The sequence below is a fragment of the Copadichromis virginalis genome, linkage group LG23 (genome assembly GCF_057382275.1).
Source record: "Copadichromis virginalis isolate Kocher_CV1m ecotype Utaka linkage group LG23, C_Virginalis_male_GT1.1, whole genome shotgun sequence".
Lineage (NCBI taxonomy): Eukaryota > Metazoa > Chordata > Actinopteri > Cichliformes > Cichlidae > Copadichromis > Copadichromis virginalis.
The window spans coordinates 10,749,550-10,764,012 of NC_140639.1; the positions used below are offsets into that span (position 1 = coordinate 10,749,550).

General features: G+C 46.9%; 1 protein-coding gene across 7 annotated transcripts in view; it reads right to left on the bottom strand.

The window, feature by feature from the left end:
• nfia (nuclear factor I/A) overlaps positions 1–14,463 on the bottom strand; it is a 150,580-nt gene that overhangs the window by 96,059 nt on the left and 40,058 nt on the right. For 5 of the 7 annotated variants that reach the window (XM_085449406.1, XM_085449403.1, XM_085449405.1 and 2 more), the window contains exon 2: positions 4,135–4,663. In XM_085449406.1, coding sequence (XP_085305532.1) covers positions 4,135–4,663 — 529 coding nt within the window. Of the gene's footprint in view, positions 1–4,134; positions 4,664–13,062; positions 13,663–14,463 lie in introns of those variants that run through there. The other 2 variants (XM_085449404.1, XM_085449407.1) reach the window with 2 other exon arrangements.

Here is a 14,463-nt window from a genome sequence, read left to right on the forward strand (position 1 = left end):
CAGACGACCTGCTGTAGCTCCACCGTCTCATTTTCTCGATGTGTTCCAGGCTTGAACATCTGGGACGTTTAATAACAATCCAGATCCTGCAGTGCGGCTTTAGCAGTCTGCTGATATTGAGTCCAGTGGGTCGTCTGTACCATGAGGACCAGACTGCTAATAAAATCAATACATCCAAATAATCACTCAATTAGAATTTATTAGTAAAATAAACTGATCAGAATGATGTCTTTCACTGACTGTCCCTGCTGTGATGGGAGCTCAGTGTGAGTCTTTCCTCCTTTCCCTGCTCCGAGTGCGCCTCCTCGCACACCGAGTGGAGCAGAAAGAATCCATCGTGTTACCGTAGTGATGCACACGAGCGTCCCAGACCGTGCTGCACCGAGCGCAGGTGTCAGCGACATTTTACAGTCGAGTAGACGACAGTTACACCACAAACAGGCGTGAAACCTGTCCACACTGCTGACTACTTCCTGTTAGCTGTGCTTGCTCTAATTAGGGTGGCGTGAGTGGACACAGGCAGCGAGCGAGTGGCTTTCAGAGTCCAGACTGGACCAAAACCTGGAGACCTGTGTGAGTCTAAGGCTGCAAGTTTAAAGTGGATATAAGCAAAGGTTGTCATGTGATAACTGACTGCAGCCAACCAATCGCTTGCACCTCCAGGCTGCTAACACAAGAGACACTGAGCGGACGCGCGCAGAGGAGGCCTCCTGCCAGCAGCAGGTGGAGGTGAAGGTGGAGTTCAACTGGACGTTCAACTCTCGTCTCTTTGAAGTCTCTGCTGCGCCGCACTCTGAGGATTAAGGAAGAAATGGTTTGGCGCACGCTGCTGTTTCTACGGGCAACAATGTTGGCCCCCACCCCAAGTCAGCGTGACGGGGATGAATTTAATTACCCACTCGGGCTGCCCCGACAGACCCCACCTCCGGCCCCACGAGCCACGAGGTCAGCCCGCCTTCACACAGCTTTTAATCGATGCCGTCGCTCCAAAAAAGCTTGGTCGTCTTAAACAAGAGGCCGGGCGAATTCAAGGATTCAAAGCCCTCACAGCTCTGCGTGGTGAAAGTTTTTCAAAATAAAAGCTAAATTTAGATGATTTGGAAGAGCTGCCACTGTTCTCGCCGCAAATGATCCCCCTCTGTGTTTGTGACGGTGGCGAGCGGCTGCTCCGCTCAAACAAAAACCTCACTGATGGTTTCATGCTCGCTGCCAAGAATCAGAGCCTTTCCCCTCAAAATAAAACCGCGACCGCAGCCGCCTCCAGACTCAAGGAGGCTCAGTGTGAAGCTGCACAGCTGATCAGCGAGCGCACAGTGGAAACATACACAGGCGAGGCGATGTGGACGGAGGTGTGGAGAATGGGCGCTCTCTCTGGGCTCACAGAGGCTTCAGTCTGAGAGAGGAAATGATTGTAATTAAGCTTCAGGGATGGAGATCTTTCAGAGCACTCGGCTCGGGCCGTTTGTGCACGATGACGGATCACAGCTGAGAGCTTACCGCCACAAAAACACGAGACTGAGGCAAAACCTGCCAAAACAACTGTTTCTACTGATGTCTGCCTCAAAAAATCCACTTCAAGTCCCGAAAACAAAAGAAAGAAGGGAGGAAAGAATTCATCCAGTCACAACTTTAACCAGGAAATCAGAGTCAAGGAAATTAAGATTTTAAAGCTGACCTTTTCTCCTAAATGCACCTGTAGTTCAAACTGTGTTTCAGCCACCGAACGTAAAAACTGAACTCTGAAATTCACCAGAATTTAACCTGACCTGAGAAATGTTTGGCTGGAAACGGCTGTTTTCACTCAGGCTCTGAGGCCTCTGGAAATCAATCCGCTGCTGGAGGAATCTGAAAGTGGGCCTGGCGGATAAATCTGAACTCAGGAGCTCCAACAAACTTAGAACAAGCTCGGTGCCAAATATTCAAACCGGCTGCCAAACATCTCCTCTGCGTGCCTCTGCCACCGCTCGCTGCTGCTCTCTAGAATATTCCAGCCAGCCAAATTATTTTCCCGTAGAATCAGTCGGAAATCGGGAACGTGCTGAGCAATCGCTCCGGAGATAATTGTGTTTTTTTCTGTGCCAGCTTCACCCCAAAAGCACGCCGAGCTGCTCTGCTCACGCCGGCGTCTCCGAGTTTCCTTTCACTTGTGCTTTGGTGACGAAAAGACGAGTGTCTGCAGGAGATAACACGCTGATCTGCTTTAAAACTGAGAGCAGGGTGTGCTTTCATCCCCAGACAAACAGAGCAAATTCTATCAGCTCACAACTAAACAATCTCATATTTAAACCTCTCAGGAATGCAAACAGAGCAGATGTCATCCCGCAAACTGTGCACAAAGCACAAAATGTAATATCTGTGCATTCAAGGCTGGAAAACTCTGATATTTGTTAGGTCGTGTCACCAAGTGGAAGGGAAATGGACTCCCAACGTGTGGTTAACGTTGTGAAAGGGACTTACTTTAGCTTTAGTCCTAAACTAAGACGAGACTGAAATTTTAACAGCAGCACTCAGGAGACTAACCGTGGTCTCCTGAGTGAAAGTCCTCAGATATAACACCACCAATCGGCTCTCTGGGTTTACATCATGCATCCATAAACAGGAGTGTTGGGGGAAAAAAAGTCGATACAGAACAGGACTATTAGGATATTATACAGGAACACCAAATATCTTTTTTTTTTAAATAAATTAAAATACTACCAACAAGAGGACTCATCTAATGTAAGTTTAGCTAAGCAAACGGAAATCAGCTAAACCTAAAAACAATAACATGACATGCTCAGCTCAACAAAGCTTACAGCTCAGTCACACGAGTAACGATGGGACGGAGACAGATCTGTGGTATCAGTTAATCAGTGTTTTCTGAGACACACACTGCATGTAGTTGCCAACTTGACCCCATTAACTGGCTGACTGACTGCAGACTGACTGCAGACTGATTGCAGACTGATTTTCTTGTGGCAACATTTGCAGCCGGTTTTAGTGACAGTGTTGGTTTGCTTGACAAGCTTTTTGCAGCAAACTGATGTGAGACATGATTGTCTTCATATATCATTATCTACCATAAGAGACTGACAAAGTTTAACTTTGAGGACATTTGAAAAAAGGTGATAAATAAAAAGTAAATGTAATACTGTAATACTCTGTGTATTACAACATGTTAAAAGTAGTACTAATATCACAGTAATATCTAGTGTCATGAGTGAAATATTGTGATAATATGATTCTGTAGGGTGATTCTACCTTTAGCCATAAAGTAAAAGCTCACCTATGATTGTCGCTAATCAGCTGCAGCCTGCCTGCAAGTCGCTTAGAAACCCACCTATACCTTAAGTCCTGCTTCATATTGCACCTGAATTACTGGGTTTTCACGTGATGTTGGAATAATCGGAAACATAAATTTCCAACCGGGGAAATCCATATAAATCTGCTCAAAATGAAACAACAACTTAAAATAAAAGTGTTACTGCTGCAGAGAGATCCCAGAGCAGATACCACCCAACCGCCGCAAGGCGTGCCCTCTGAAACGTGTGCTGGGCCTGCACAGCTGGGGCACATTTAGCTGTGAGACTAGGCCGTTTCATCAAAGAACAGCTTCCAGAGATGCATTTATTAATCAGCTAAAGGCTTCCTTCAACAAACAAGTTCATCTTTGAAAGCTGTGAGAGTCAGACCAAAGCAGCGATCAGGTGGGCTAAGCCAAAAATAGCACAGCATTAACGCTCCGAGTGCAGACAGGAAATCCGCCGTCCCATGTGGATCCATGTGAAGGGACTCGAGGACAAGCTAGCTACCTGCAAAGTCTGTCATCTCTCCAAGTTTTTCCCACAATAAAACCATGTAAATTTCATTTCACAGAGATCATTTCTGACTTCCACTAAAGGAAGACCACTGCAGTGAAACTGCTAGGTGTCGGCAGCTAAATGCAGTTTAACTTACATGACAGACACGTTCTTTCTTCATTAACCAAACTGATGCTGCCACAGAAATACCAAACATGTCCACAGCAAACTCAGAGAAACCAGCATCCAGCACCTGAAGTGATCTGATGATCCGCCAGCAGGACCGCCATTTTCTCGCAGCATCTCTCTCTCACAAACACACACACACATCAGCAGCAGGAGAGGCGGGGCTTACCTGCATGCACGAAGTAGGCCAGATAGAGATCCAGCTCCTTGACTGAAACTCCAATGTGATGCGGCTGCACGCACAGGCTGGGGTTCGAACACTGAGGAGACTTTACCAGCCTCTCCCCGTCAGTACTTTCGAGGGGAATCCCTTTGAATAAAATCACCATGACCAGGTCCAGCCGCCACACTTTGTCCGCCTGGCGCAGGCAGTCGATCCTCCTCATCTTGCCCTTCTGGTCGGGGTTGGACAGCACGCAGCACGGCGCCTTCTTCCCCGTCACCGTCAGCACAAAGTCCTCCCTGAACTCGGGCCGGATGTCCTTGCGCAACTTGGCCAGGAGGCGAGACGCCCACTTCTGTTTGACTTCGGGCTTCTCACCGAGCAGCTCGTCCTTCACGGCGCGCTCCTCCTCCTTGGACATGCGCTTCTCGTGCTTCTTGAAGTACTTCCTCTTACGGGCCTGAAGGTTGAACCATGTGTATGCGAAGGCCCGGACGTGGGGCAGCAGTGCTTCAATAAAAGGATGGAATTCATCCTGCGGGACAGAGATGGGAGACGCGGTGAGCGGCAGGTGACATGTCACGTGGCCACATACAGCATTTAAACATTATAAGAAACATGACGACTGAAGCACCGGCTAATGAGCATGTTACAGACGCAGCTTTAAGTGAAGCTTTTCGTGTTGTGTTTGGGTGACTGTTAAAACTCAGACCTCCAAAAACAAAGCGTCTGTCTCAGCTTCATAATACCGCGAAGGATAATAAGAAACATGCAGGTGTCTGCTGGTTAAAGCAGGAAACAGCCTTTTGCACTGACATCGACCCATCCATCCTCCCCGACCTCCACCCTGAGCCTCCCCTGTCTGTCTGTCGATTCCTTCCTTTTGCTGTCATCCCAAAATACTGCAGTAGAGAGCTTCACATAAACGTACTCGCATCGACCAGAGAGGTTAACAACGGGTTCCCTTCAGCTGGTGTGAATTTAGAAAAATGATTTTATAAAGCAGGACTGGAGATCAATTTAACAAAATTCTCTGAATGTCTCTTTGTGCATCGTTCTAGGACATTTTTCACAAAATTTGGCTTTAACGACATGCAGTCAAAAAGTCTGCAGGGAGGAATGTAGTGAGGCTGAGGAGCTGTTAAAAACCTCTTAATTATGCGTTTTAAAAATATAACTTTTCAGACGTGAATGTTTGTATTTGGAACATAATCAAGTATCTGCTCCACAGAAAAAAATAATAGAATATTTCTCCAAATTTTAATTTGCAAATCGGGAATGATGGACAGGAATAAGAAAAGAAACAAGAAAACAAGGAAATACTGTAAGAAGTAAAAGTGGAAGGAAAATAAGGAGGAAATTATGGAGGAGGGAATAAAAATTTGAAAAGGAAAATCAGAAGAAAAGTAGAAAATTTAAAAGCAGAGTTCAGACTGCAGCTTTAAATTCAAACCTGTCCTCGACTCTGTGACATGAAAAAAAACAAAACACACCGCCGAGCAAGCAGCGGGAAGCCCAGCGCAGGGCAGCGTTCCTGCACGCGCTCCGAGCGCACCGCGAGGGGGATTACAGCTGCATTAAAGGTGCATTATGTGGCTTTTGGCTGGTGAGCATAGTGCAGTTAACAAGGTGGGAATATGGTTAGACAGCACGTCGTGGATTAGACCCAATATGGGGCGGGTTACACCTGCTCTGTGCCGGCTTTCTGCGGGCCGACTAAGGAGCTGCAAACCACAGCGCGCAAACACGAGAGGAGGAGGAGGCTCAGCTTGGCCGCCTCAGGTTTCAGGGAGCAAAGCTGCACGAAGCACACGGAGCCCACACCTCCTCCTCCCGTCTGCCAACACAATAAAGATGAGAAAGCCTCCAAAACGCAGAGACCTCTGACGCACAGCGGGCCCAGCCAATGGCGTGTCCAGCGGGGTGGCCTGGGGGGGCACAGGCCACCCCCCCAACCAGACTGGCCACCCCAGGTGCCACCCCAAAGGCAAAACAATAAAATTCAATCAAATATCCGATTATGTTTTCACGGTGACGCTCAGATATCCAAGTGTAAGTGAATGCAGCATCGGCTTCTGCGCTATGTGCATCACGTTAGCAAAGGTAGGAGAGCCAAGCACGAAAGACGTCACTGCAGGAAACAATTTTTCGGTGAAAGAAAATGAGGACAGAATAAATGTCCCGGTAAGTAATATTAAGTTTGTTGAGTTTAGTAAACTTCGGTGAAATTAGAATCCCAAGGAAAAAATAACACTTAAAGAATTATTGCAGCCGTGGAATATTTCAGACAGTATGCTACAGAGGGGAGCTAACATAAGAGTTATGAGTTATAAGATGTAATCTAAGTCGTAACATTGCTGTATGGAGCTGCAGATTTGGTTGCAGGTTAACATAGCTGGACTGGCCATCGGGCTTATTTGACTTATTTTTTATTTTTTTTGTAACGGCATGAACAATGAGAGGTGGTGGATTGGCCAGATGCAGGTCGATGTGTAGAAATAACTCCGTTGTTTGGTGGTGTCTATGGTGGGGCTTCCACAGAGGCCAGCAGGTGGATGAGGGAAGGGGAGGCAGGAGGAGAGCCCCGAGGCAGCCGCCAGTCCGAGTGTCAGGTGAACTGAACTTCAGGTAAGAAGTTATGACCTGCAGTCTATCTGGGTCAGATATGAACTAAGTTTAGGTGGAGTTTATTTTCGTTGTGCTGACTTTTTACTGTCAGTTGCAATAACTCATACTGGGTTCTAGCCAGCTTGGAGTTTTTATACAGCTGTTCGGTTGCTATGATGTTACTGATAGTGAACTTTATTTTATTCATAAGGTTAGTTAGTAGAGTTGCCAACGGCTCCTTAAAAAAATGGAATGGTCCCTCAATCAGAGAAAATATTACACGTTTCGTATTGAGCTGAGAAGAGACGCAGTTTGTCCCGAACTTCAGCTAGAATGGAAAAAGACACAAAGCTGGATTTATTCTGTCTTTACGCTGCACAGCTGCCTCTTCTCTCATCCTGCCTCTCCTGTTGCTACTTCAATCATGAAACTGATCGATGATCAGCTGATCGGCTTTTCTCTCTTGTTTGTTTATCGCCCACTTTGCGCCAGAAAGACGAAACCAGCAGATGTTGCGCTAAACAACAGCAGCACGTTTAAGTTTGATCGGCTGTTGTTAGAATTTATTTAATATTAATTTCTAGTATCAGCTGATGTTTGCTGGAGCCACAGCTGTAAAGCTGCTGGTCATGATGTCGGTTTGGATATCTGGTGAGAGGGAAACGTGAAGACCACCCACCAGGATCCTTTTTTATGTAGCTGACAGCTGGTAACTGTGCAGGGGCGGGTCTAGCAAAGTTTTGCCAGGGGGCCAGGTAGGGCATTAACAGGGAAAGGAGGCACAAAGAAATACTTTTCTTTCTTATTCTCATTTAAAATATCTAGCTTTTATTAAATAATTATCTAAATCTTACAACCAAAGTTTTTATCTGACGTAAAATGTATAGAAATCATACATATACCAAAAAGACTGTACATCACTGTCACAACAGGGTTTGTTTTCATTCAAAGGCTTTATGGCTTTAATACCTGGTGGGTCGGTCTGTAGTCAAAATGCCCGATTTTCTGTCCCAGTCCAGCCCTGCAGGTTATACTGGCAGTGTCACCATGCCAGCTGAATGTATTTCATCATCAGCCAGTGCTGTTCTTTATCAATATTACCAAAGTTTACCATAAGGCAGCATAGAAAGTATTTACTTGCTTTCAGGTTTTATTCAAATATTAGTCTTTTCAGTTGTTTCTCCACTTTTTTCCTGTTTCAAAATCAAACACCAGTTTGTGAGAAGATTATCTTCTTTTTTTAACAGGCAGAGAAAGTTTTACATTGGAACTGGCTAATTTGTCAATTGTTTGCTACAAATGTTCGTATTTTAATATTCAAAAATGTTTTTGCCCAAAACATATGTGCAGTATATGTCAGTAAAAATACTATGCAAATATTCCTTGAATGCTGAGTAAACACTGACAAAGCACTGATTGTATCTCTTGTACTTTATCAACGCAGTATCTAAAAACTTTGCACCGTAGTGGTTAAAATCTCATTCTAATAAGAGTTAAAAGTGCATTTGGTTATTAGGTTTATAGGATTATTGAATTATGGTTAAGGGTTGGTAGAATTTTTTTTTTAAACATTATCTGCCAATTAAATCTGCCACCCTTCTCCAAATCTGTGCCCCTACCTGGCCCCCCCAACAAAAATTTTCTAGACACGCCACTGGGCCCAGCTAGGGCTAACCCAGGCTGCAGATGTGGCCACATGTGGTCCGCACTTTGATCTCGGTGAGGTGAGCTGCTCCAGCTCTTGTTTTTTAACAGTTGAATTTTATGAAAGATCATTTTTAGACGCAGCTTTCTCAGATCTGTTCGTTTCGTGGTTTCAAATTTTACCTGCTAAAATCTCAGAGCTTCAGTAACGACAGTATCCTGCCTTACAGTCACAAATAGTCAAACATTTTCTCACTCAACCTCCTCAAACACAAGCAACCATCCACCAGGCCAGCAGCAGCCAGTTCAGGGCTGTGATTGGTTCATGAATCCTAGCAAAAACAACTTTTCCTTCTGGACTAAAACACATCCGAGTAAAAAGTGCAAATGTGCTGTGAACGGGGTGAGTGCGTGGCTTCGTCCTCAGACGAGCAGTGGATTCAAACCCAGCGTCTTTGTACTAACGGCGATAATGAGCCCAGGAATAAACAGACGCCGTTTTTAGATTTAAGAAAATCACCGTCAGGTAAAAGTAATCCGAGTACAGGACGTGTGGCTGCTTGACATGTGGCGATGAAACGACTACAGTCACATACTGAACCAAAAAACAAAAACACATGCACCAAACTTTCAGCTTTTAACAAGCACATTTCACCCTCGATGGCCGGGAACCAATCAGGAGTCAACAGGAAGTTAAGGCCGTGACATTTAGATATTATCCCAGAAAATAGGTTTTACTGCAGTTTCTAATTTATTCGTTTTTACTGTTTTTTATTAGCATCGAGCTGATTTAAGAGCAGCGTGTGATTAAACTCCACAGGCTGAAAGACTTACTTTATTTACAACACATCAGCTGATTTTTATTATTGTCTGCTATTTACAGTATAAAGGTGTGTGCGGGGCTGGTCAGAGGCAGGGTGGCAGGTTCAGATGTGAGCTGATTAAACAGGTGAAATCAAAGTGTCCAAGAGCACGGATGAAAAACTAACTACTGCTGTGCTGCTTCTCGGCGTTTGGACTCTCGTCTGTGGTGCCGCTCAGAGAAAACCTGTGATTTCACTTTGTTTCCCTCTAAACACAGACGGCTATGAAGGAAAACAGCAGCAACAGCATGGAAGGAGGAAAACATCATCCCGGGGAAGCAGACGGACAGAAAACGTCTTCATGGAACATTTTTGATTTGGACCAAACCCCTCGGAGGCCCAGAGCACCTCCTCCTCCTCAGCCACGTACTGAAAAAGAAAAAAGCTCTATTCATAGATCAAAGAGGCTCGCACAGATCTCGATACGTGTGAATGCCTCCGACCGGGTGGCATGTGGAGGCCGGCTCACAGCTGTGCGCGAGCCCCACAAACCCGCTTTCTTTCTTCAGAGGCGAGCTGCTTCACAGGAGCTCGAGCTGCGGAGTCCCTGAAAGCTGCAGCGCATTATTATCATCATTGTCCTGAACCGAGTCTGATCCAAGAGTCCACCTGTAGTAGCTCTTTGACTCTCTCCTGCCTCAGTGACAAGCTCCTGCAGCACTGCATGTTTACAAGCAGCCGTCACAGCTGATTTCAGAGCGCGCACACATGTCCGAATGAACCAGGATGTCCTGGGGTCTGACCCGATTCTCCTCGAGACCCAGAGACTGTGTGTTTCAGTGCAGCATGCAGGAAACTGTTAATTACATTCATTTTAAAACTGAAAGTTTCCAATATATCTGCACTCATTCAGAGCAGAGTGCTTAGAAAGGAAAAAGTGGGAAGAGTGGAATTGTGACACCCCCCTCCACGCATCATCTCAGTTTAAATCACAATAAATACAACGACTCTTTTATCCTACAGGAAACCATCACACTGAACCAACGTCGGCTTCTTGTCTGCAGCTCGAAACTCATTGGTTCCCTCTGCAAACACAAACACGTTTTGTGGGATTTTTTCCAATAAGCAGGATTGAAATCTGGATTTTTGGGCCCTAGTTTCAGCGGGGGATTAATATGTTTGTAGGATCGGTGCACACTGGGTGCTCAACATTAACACTCAAACTGTTTGGTTTCTTAAAAGAAGAGTTGGGGTTGGGCTGCAGGTTCGGGGTTAAATGTATAGAAACCAAAGTTTTCCAGCTGGGAGTCAGGGCTGTGTTAAACCTGGAGCTCGGAGCGCTGCCTCCAAAGAGGAAACTGTATCTCCAGGCTGTGCATCAGAGCACCAGCTGCACGCCTTTTTTTCATACAACACTGCTCGCCCTCCCTTGTCAGAGGCTGAATACAGCACATTGTTTCTGGTTGGAGACGATCCAGGAGAGCGGCTTCGTCTCCAAAGCGCCTCCAGCAGCTCCGCGGCCGACCTGCAGCCGCTCTCCGAGCCCGGCTTTCACCGCAGGACGGCCTTTTGTCTGCGAGCGTCCTCGGGCGCTTATTAGGACGCAGAGCGGCTGCTGGACGGGCGATGTGTTCTCTCTCTCACACACACACACACACACACACACACACACACACACACACATTCCACAGTGGATCTGCAGCTCGCTGGCTCTGGATGTTCGCCGGAGCCACATACCAACATTCCTCACAGCCCAGTGCAACGTTTCAGCTTCCTGAGCCGCTCACACCGCCTCCACCACCGCTTCCTCCACTGCCTCTTCACACTCCGCCCGCTGCAAACAAAATCCCACTTAACAAGTCACTCACTCTCAGATTGAGCCTGAAAACAGGCCGGCATAATCCCTCCTGTTCTCAGGAATGTTTGCAGTCCTCAGACTGAATAATCCTGCGGCACTCCTCGCAGAACTCCTCCCGCTGTGTTTCTGGGGTTTTTAAGAGGTTTACTTCAGTCTCTCTGCTGCAAATATTTTAAGCCACAAAACAAAGAAAATTCAGACGTTCAGCGTGTCGGGAAAATCACCGGCAGGCTGAAGCCAGGCATCGGCGCTCCCCACAGCCTCATGTCCATGTTTGGATGGATTTGAATGAGTGAAACTAGTGCTGAGAGTTAAATCTGTGCACTTTGTTAGTGAGCGTGTTATAAATCAGACTCATTAAAAATCAAACGACACGCTGATCGATTTGTTTGAGCTGCAGGAAATTTTTCAGCTTCCTTGAAACATGAAATTCCCGGGTTGGAGGTAATCTGGGTGCCGTTCCCGCCTCCTGAAGCTTTCTCCTTGTAATTTGACTTTTTTGGTTTGAGTTGATTTGTGCTGAAGCGGCCAGCTGCGCTACAGCTCAGCGCTGAATGAAAGGCCGCCCAGCCGAAGTGGGCTTCTTTCTTCGTCTCTCTCTCGGCCTTTTTTCCCTGCAAGGGGAGAGCAAGCACGGGCCGAGGCTCGCGTCCCCCCCTGCACCTCGGTGACAGATGTAATGGGCACCGAGTAACAACAACCCTCTGAATCATAGTCATTTAGAGGCGCAATAACCCTAATCCCCCCCCACTGCCACACTGAGGGAATTGTCGGCCTGTCGTCTAAGGCCCGGCGGAGCTGCCGACGCTCCGCTGCGAGCGCCCGGGGACCGACAGGAAGGTTCTCACCAATCAGAGGGTTCGATCCCCCTCATACCAACTCAAAGACAGCACGTTCCTATTAAACCAGCCACACACATACACTCATACACATACACATTCCTGCTTTATGTTTTGGGGATCTGATGGTGTTGGATCCTCTTGACTCAGATTTGGGAAAGTCCAGCTGATCGGACCCTTTAACTCTGACTTTACTGATAAACACACAAAAATATTTAGATTTTTATATTTTAAAAACGATCAAACAAATCTGCTGCTTTTTTGTTTTTATTCTTTTTAAATAATCGATGTGGAACTACGCACAGATCTGAGCTGTTTTTCTTTAAAAGAAGTTTAAACGTTCGTCCGATCCACCGCGGGGAAATATACAAATTTAATCACACCGTAAATGATCAAAACATTTCGTGTGAAGCGCCCTCCCGTGGCCGGTGGGCAAAAACAAGCCATTTACATCACCTCCGAACAAATTTATCCCAAAGAATTATGAAATTTCAGATTCAGACTGAACACAGACAAAACTTTTAATAATAATTAATTTTCACATTTAAATTTTGATTTTCCCCTGTTTCTCTCTCTCTCCCTCTCACACACACAGACACACACAGTTGTCAGAATATTTCCCTGAAACAAAAATAAAAAGCTGAATACTGAGATGAATCACACACACGTTCACACTGAAACATTTTCCTCTGAGCAGGATTTGTAAAAACTGACAGTCTGCTGTTTATTGGTTTTACTGCCCGGTAATCAGATTACATGTAAAGCTGCTGCAGATTCACCCAAAAATAAAATCAGAGTCCGAGAAGGCGACAGGGCAAACACGAGCACGCCTCACGTTCATTCACAGCCACGATCAATAAATCCTCTGATGAAACTGATCATCTAGAACTAAACCTGCGTTTTCTCTGCGCCTCATACACCAGAGGTACTGTTTGGAGCCTGAAACACGTCAAGATAATTCTACTCTCACCTCTGACCCTGAACGCAACCCCGCAAGAGCGAGCGGCTGGCGGCATACAGCCCCGCACAGCCCCGCGCAGATCGGCGGCGGGACTCAGCGCGCTCAGCCCGGGAACGGAGCCGCGGGCAGAGCCGCCGGAGCTCCAAGCGGCGTGTGCCGCGCGCACAGCCGCGCGCACGGCCACGGACAAAGTGCGTGAAAAGTGCAGAAAGTGTGACTGACCTGCGTGAGGCACAGCGGAGAGTACATGTCCGTCCTCCGTCCGCCGCCCGCGAGCTGCGCTGCGTTTATGAGAGCGGCTGCGCGTGCGCGGGGCTCTTACTGGAACTCCGGCCCCGCGTGTGTGCGTGCGTGCGTGCGCGAGGAGCAGCCGCCGAACTTTGACCCCGCCGTCTCCGCTCCGCAGCCCGACACCATCCCCGGTAACGGCGCCGAGAGCGCGCTCACAGCTCCGCGCGGCCGCGGCGCGAGGCGGCCCCCGGCAGCATGTCCGTCCGCCCTGCGGTGCGCTGTGGCCGGCTTGCGGCGCTGAGGCTGCTCGGTGCGGCGGGCACGCGGAGAGAGCGCGCCCGCTCCGGCCTGAGCTCCGGAACCTCCGGACTGCAGCGTCCGCGCGCTCACACCCGCTCCTCGAGCCTCCGCTGCGTGCGTGCGTGCGTGCGTGCGTGCGCGCGCGGATGAGCTGCTGGATGCTCCTCGCGTGAACCCGACCACGGACTCACTGATCGGTATCACCGGGACGGGCTGAAAACTTGGAGGCTCACGTGACCGGCGAAAACAGCGCGGGCGGGGGAGCGGGGGCAGTTTGGGTCGGAACTCCGAGCTGCAGCTGCGCAGTTCTGCTCCCTGATTCTGCCCCGGGGTCTTCCCGCACAGGGGGCAGGGGCACGGCACTCAGGGGCCCCGGGCAAAACACACACAACACACACGAATAATGAACACAAAGACACAAAAGTACACAGAAATACACACGAAGACACACAAAGAAATACACAGAAATAATAAAAATAAACACAAATAATACACAAACACACAAATAAATATGAACACACACAAATAATAAACACAAAGACACAAGCACACAGAAATAATACAAATAAACACAACTAAATACAAATAATATGCAAACACAAAAATAAATAGAAATGATACAAACACACAAATACACACAAACAGTACGCACAATTACACAGAAATAATACAAATAAACACAAATAAATACAAGTAAATGCAAATAGACACAAATAAATACAAATAAAAACAATAAAAATAAAAACAAACCGCTGAAATTTTTTCTTCTCCTCCAGACAGCAGGAGCCTCCAAAGCCCTCCTCAAATTATTATTATTATTATTATTATTATTATTATTATTATTATTATTATTATTATTATGAGGAGAAATGAGCTCAGCTCTACTTTACATAACACACACACACGCACACACTTATATAATGTGTGTGTGATCAGATATGTTGCCAATCAGCTGTTCTTTATGTAAAGCTCTGTGACCTCCGACCTGTTTCCTGAGTTGAGTGTAAACAGCTGTTGACCTTCATCTTTTTTTTTAAATTCCGTGTTTGACTTGTTTTTAGATATTTTTGTGTTTTGCTCCCACAGGTGTTC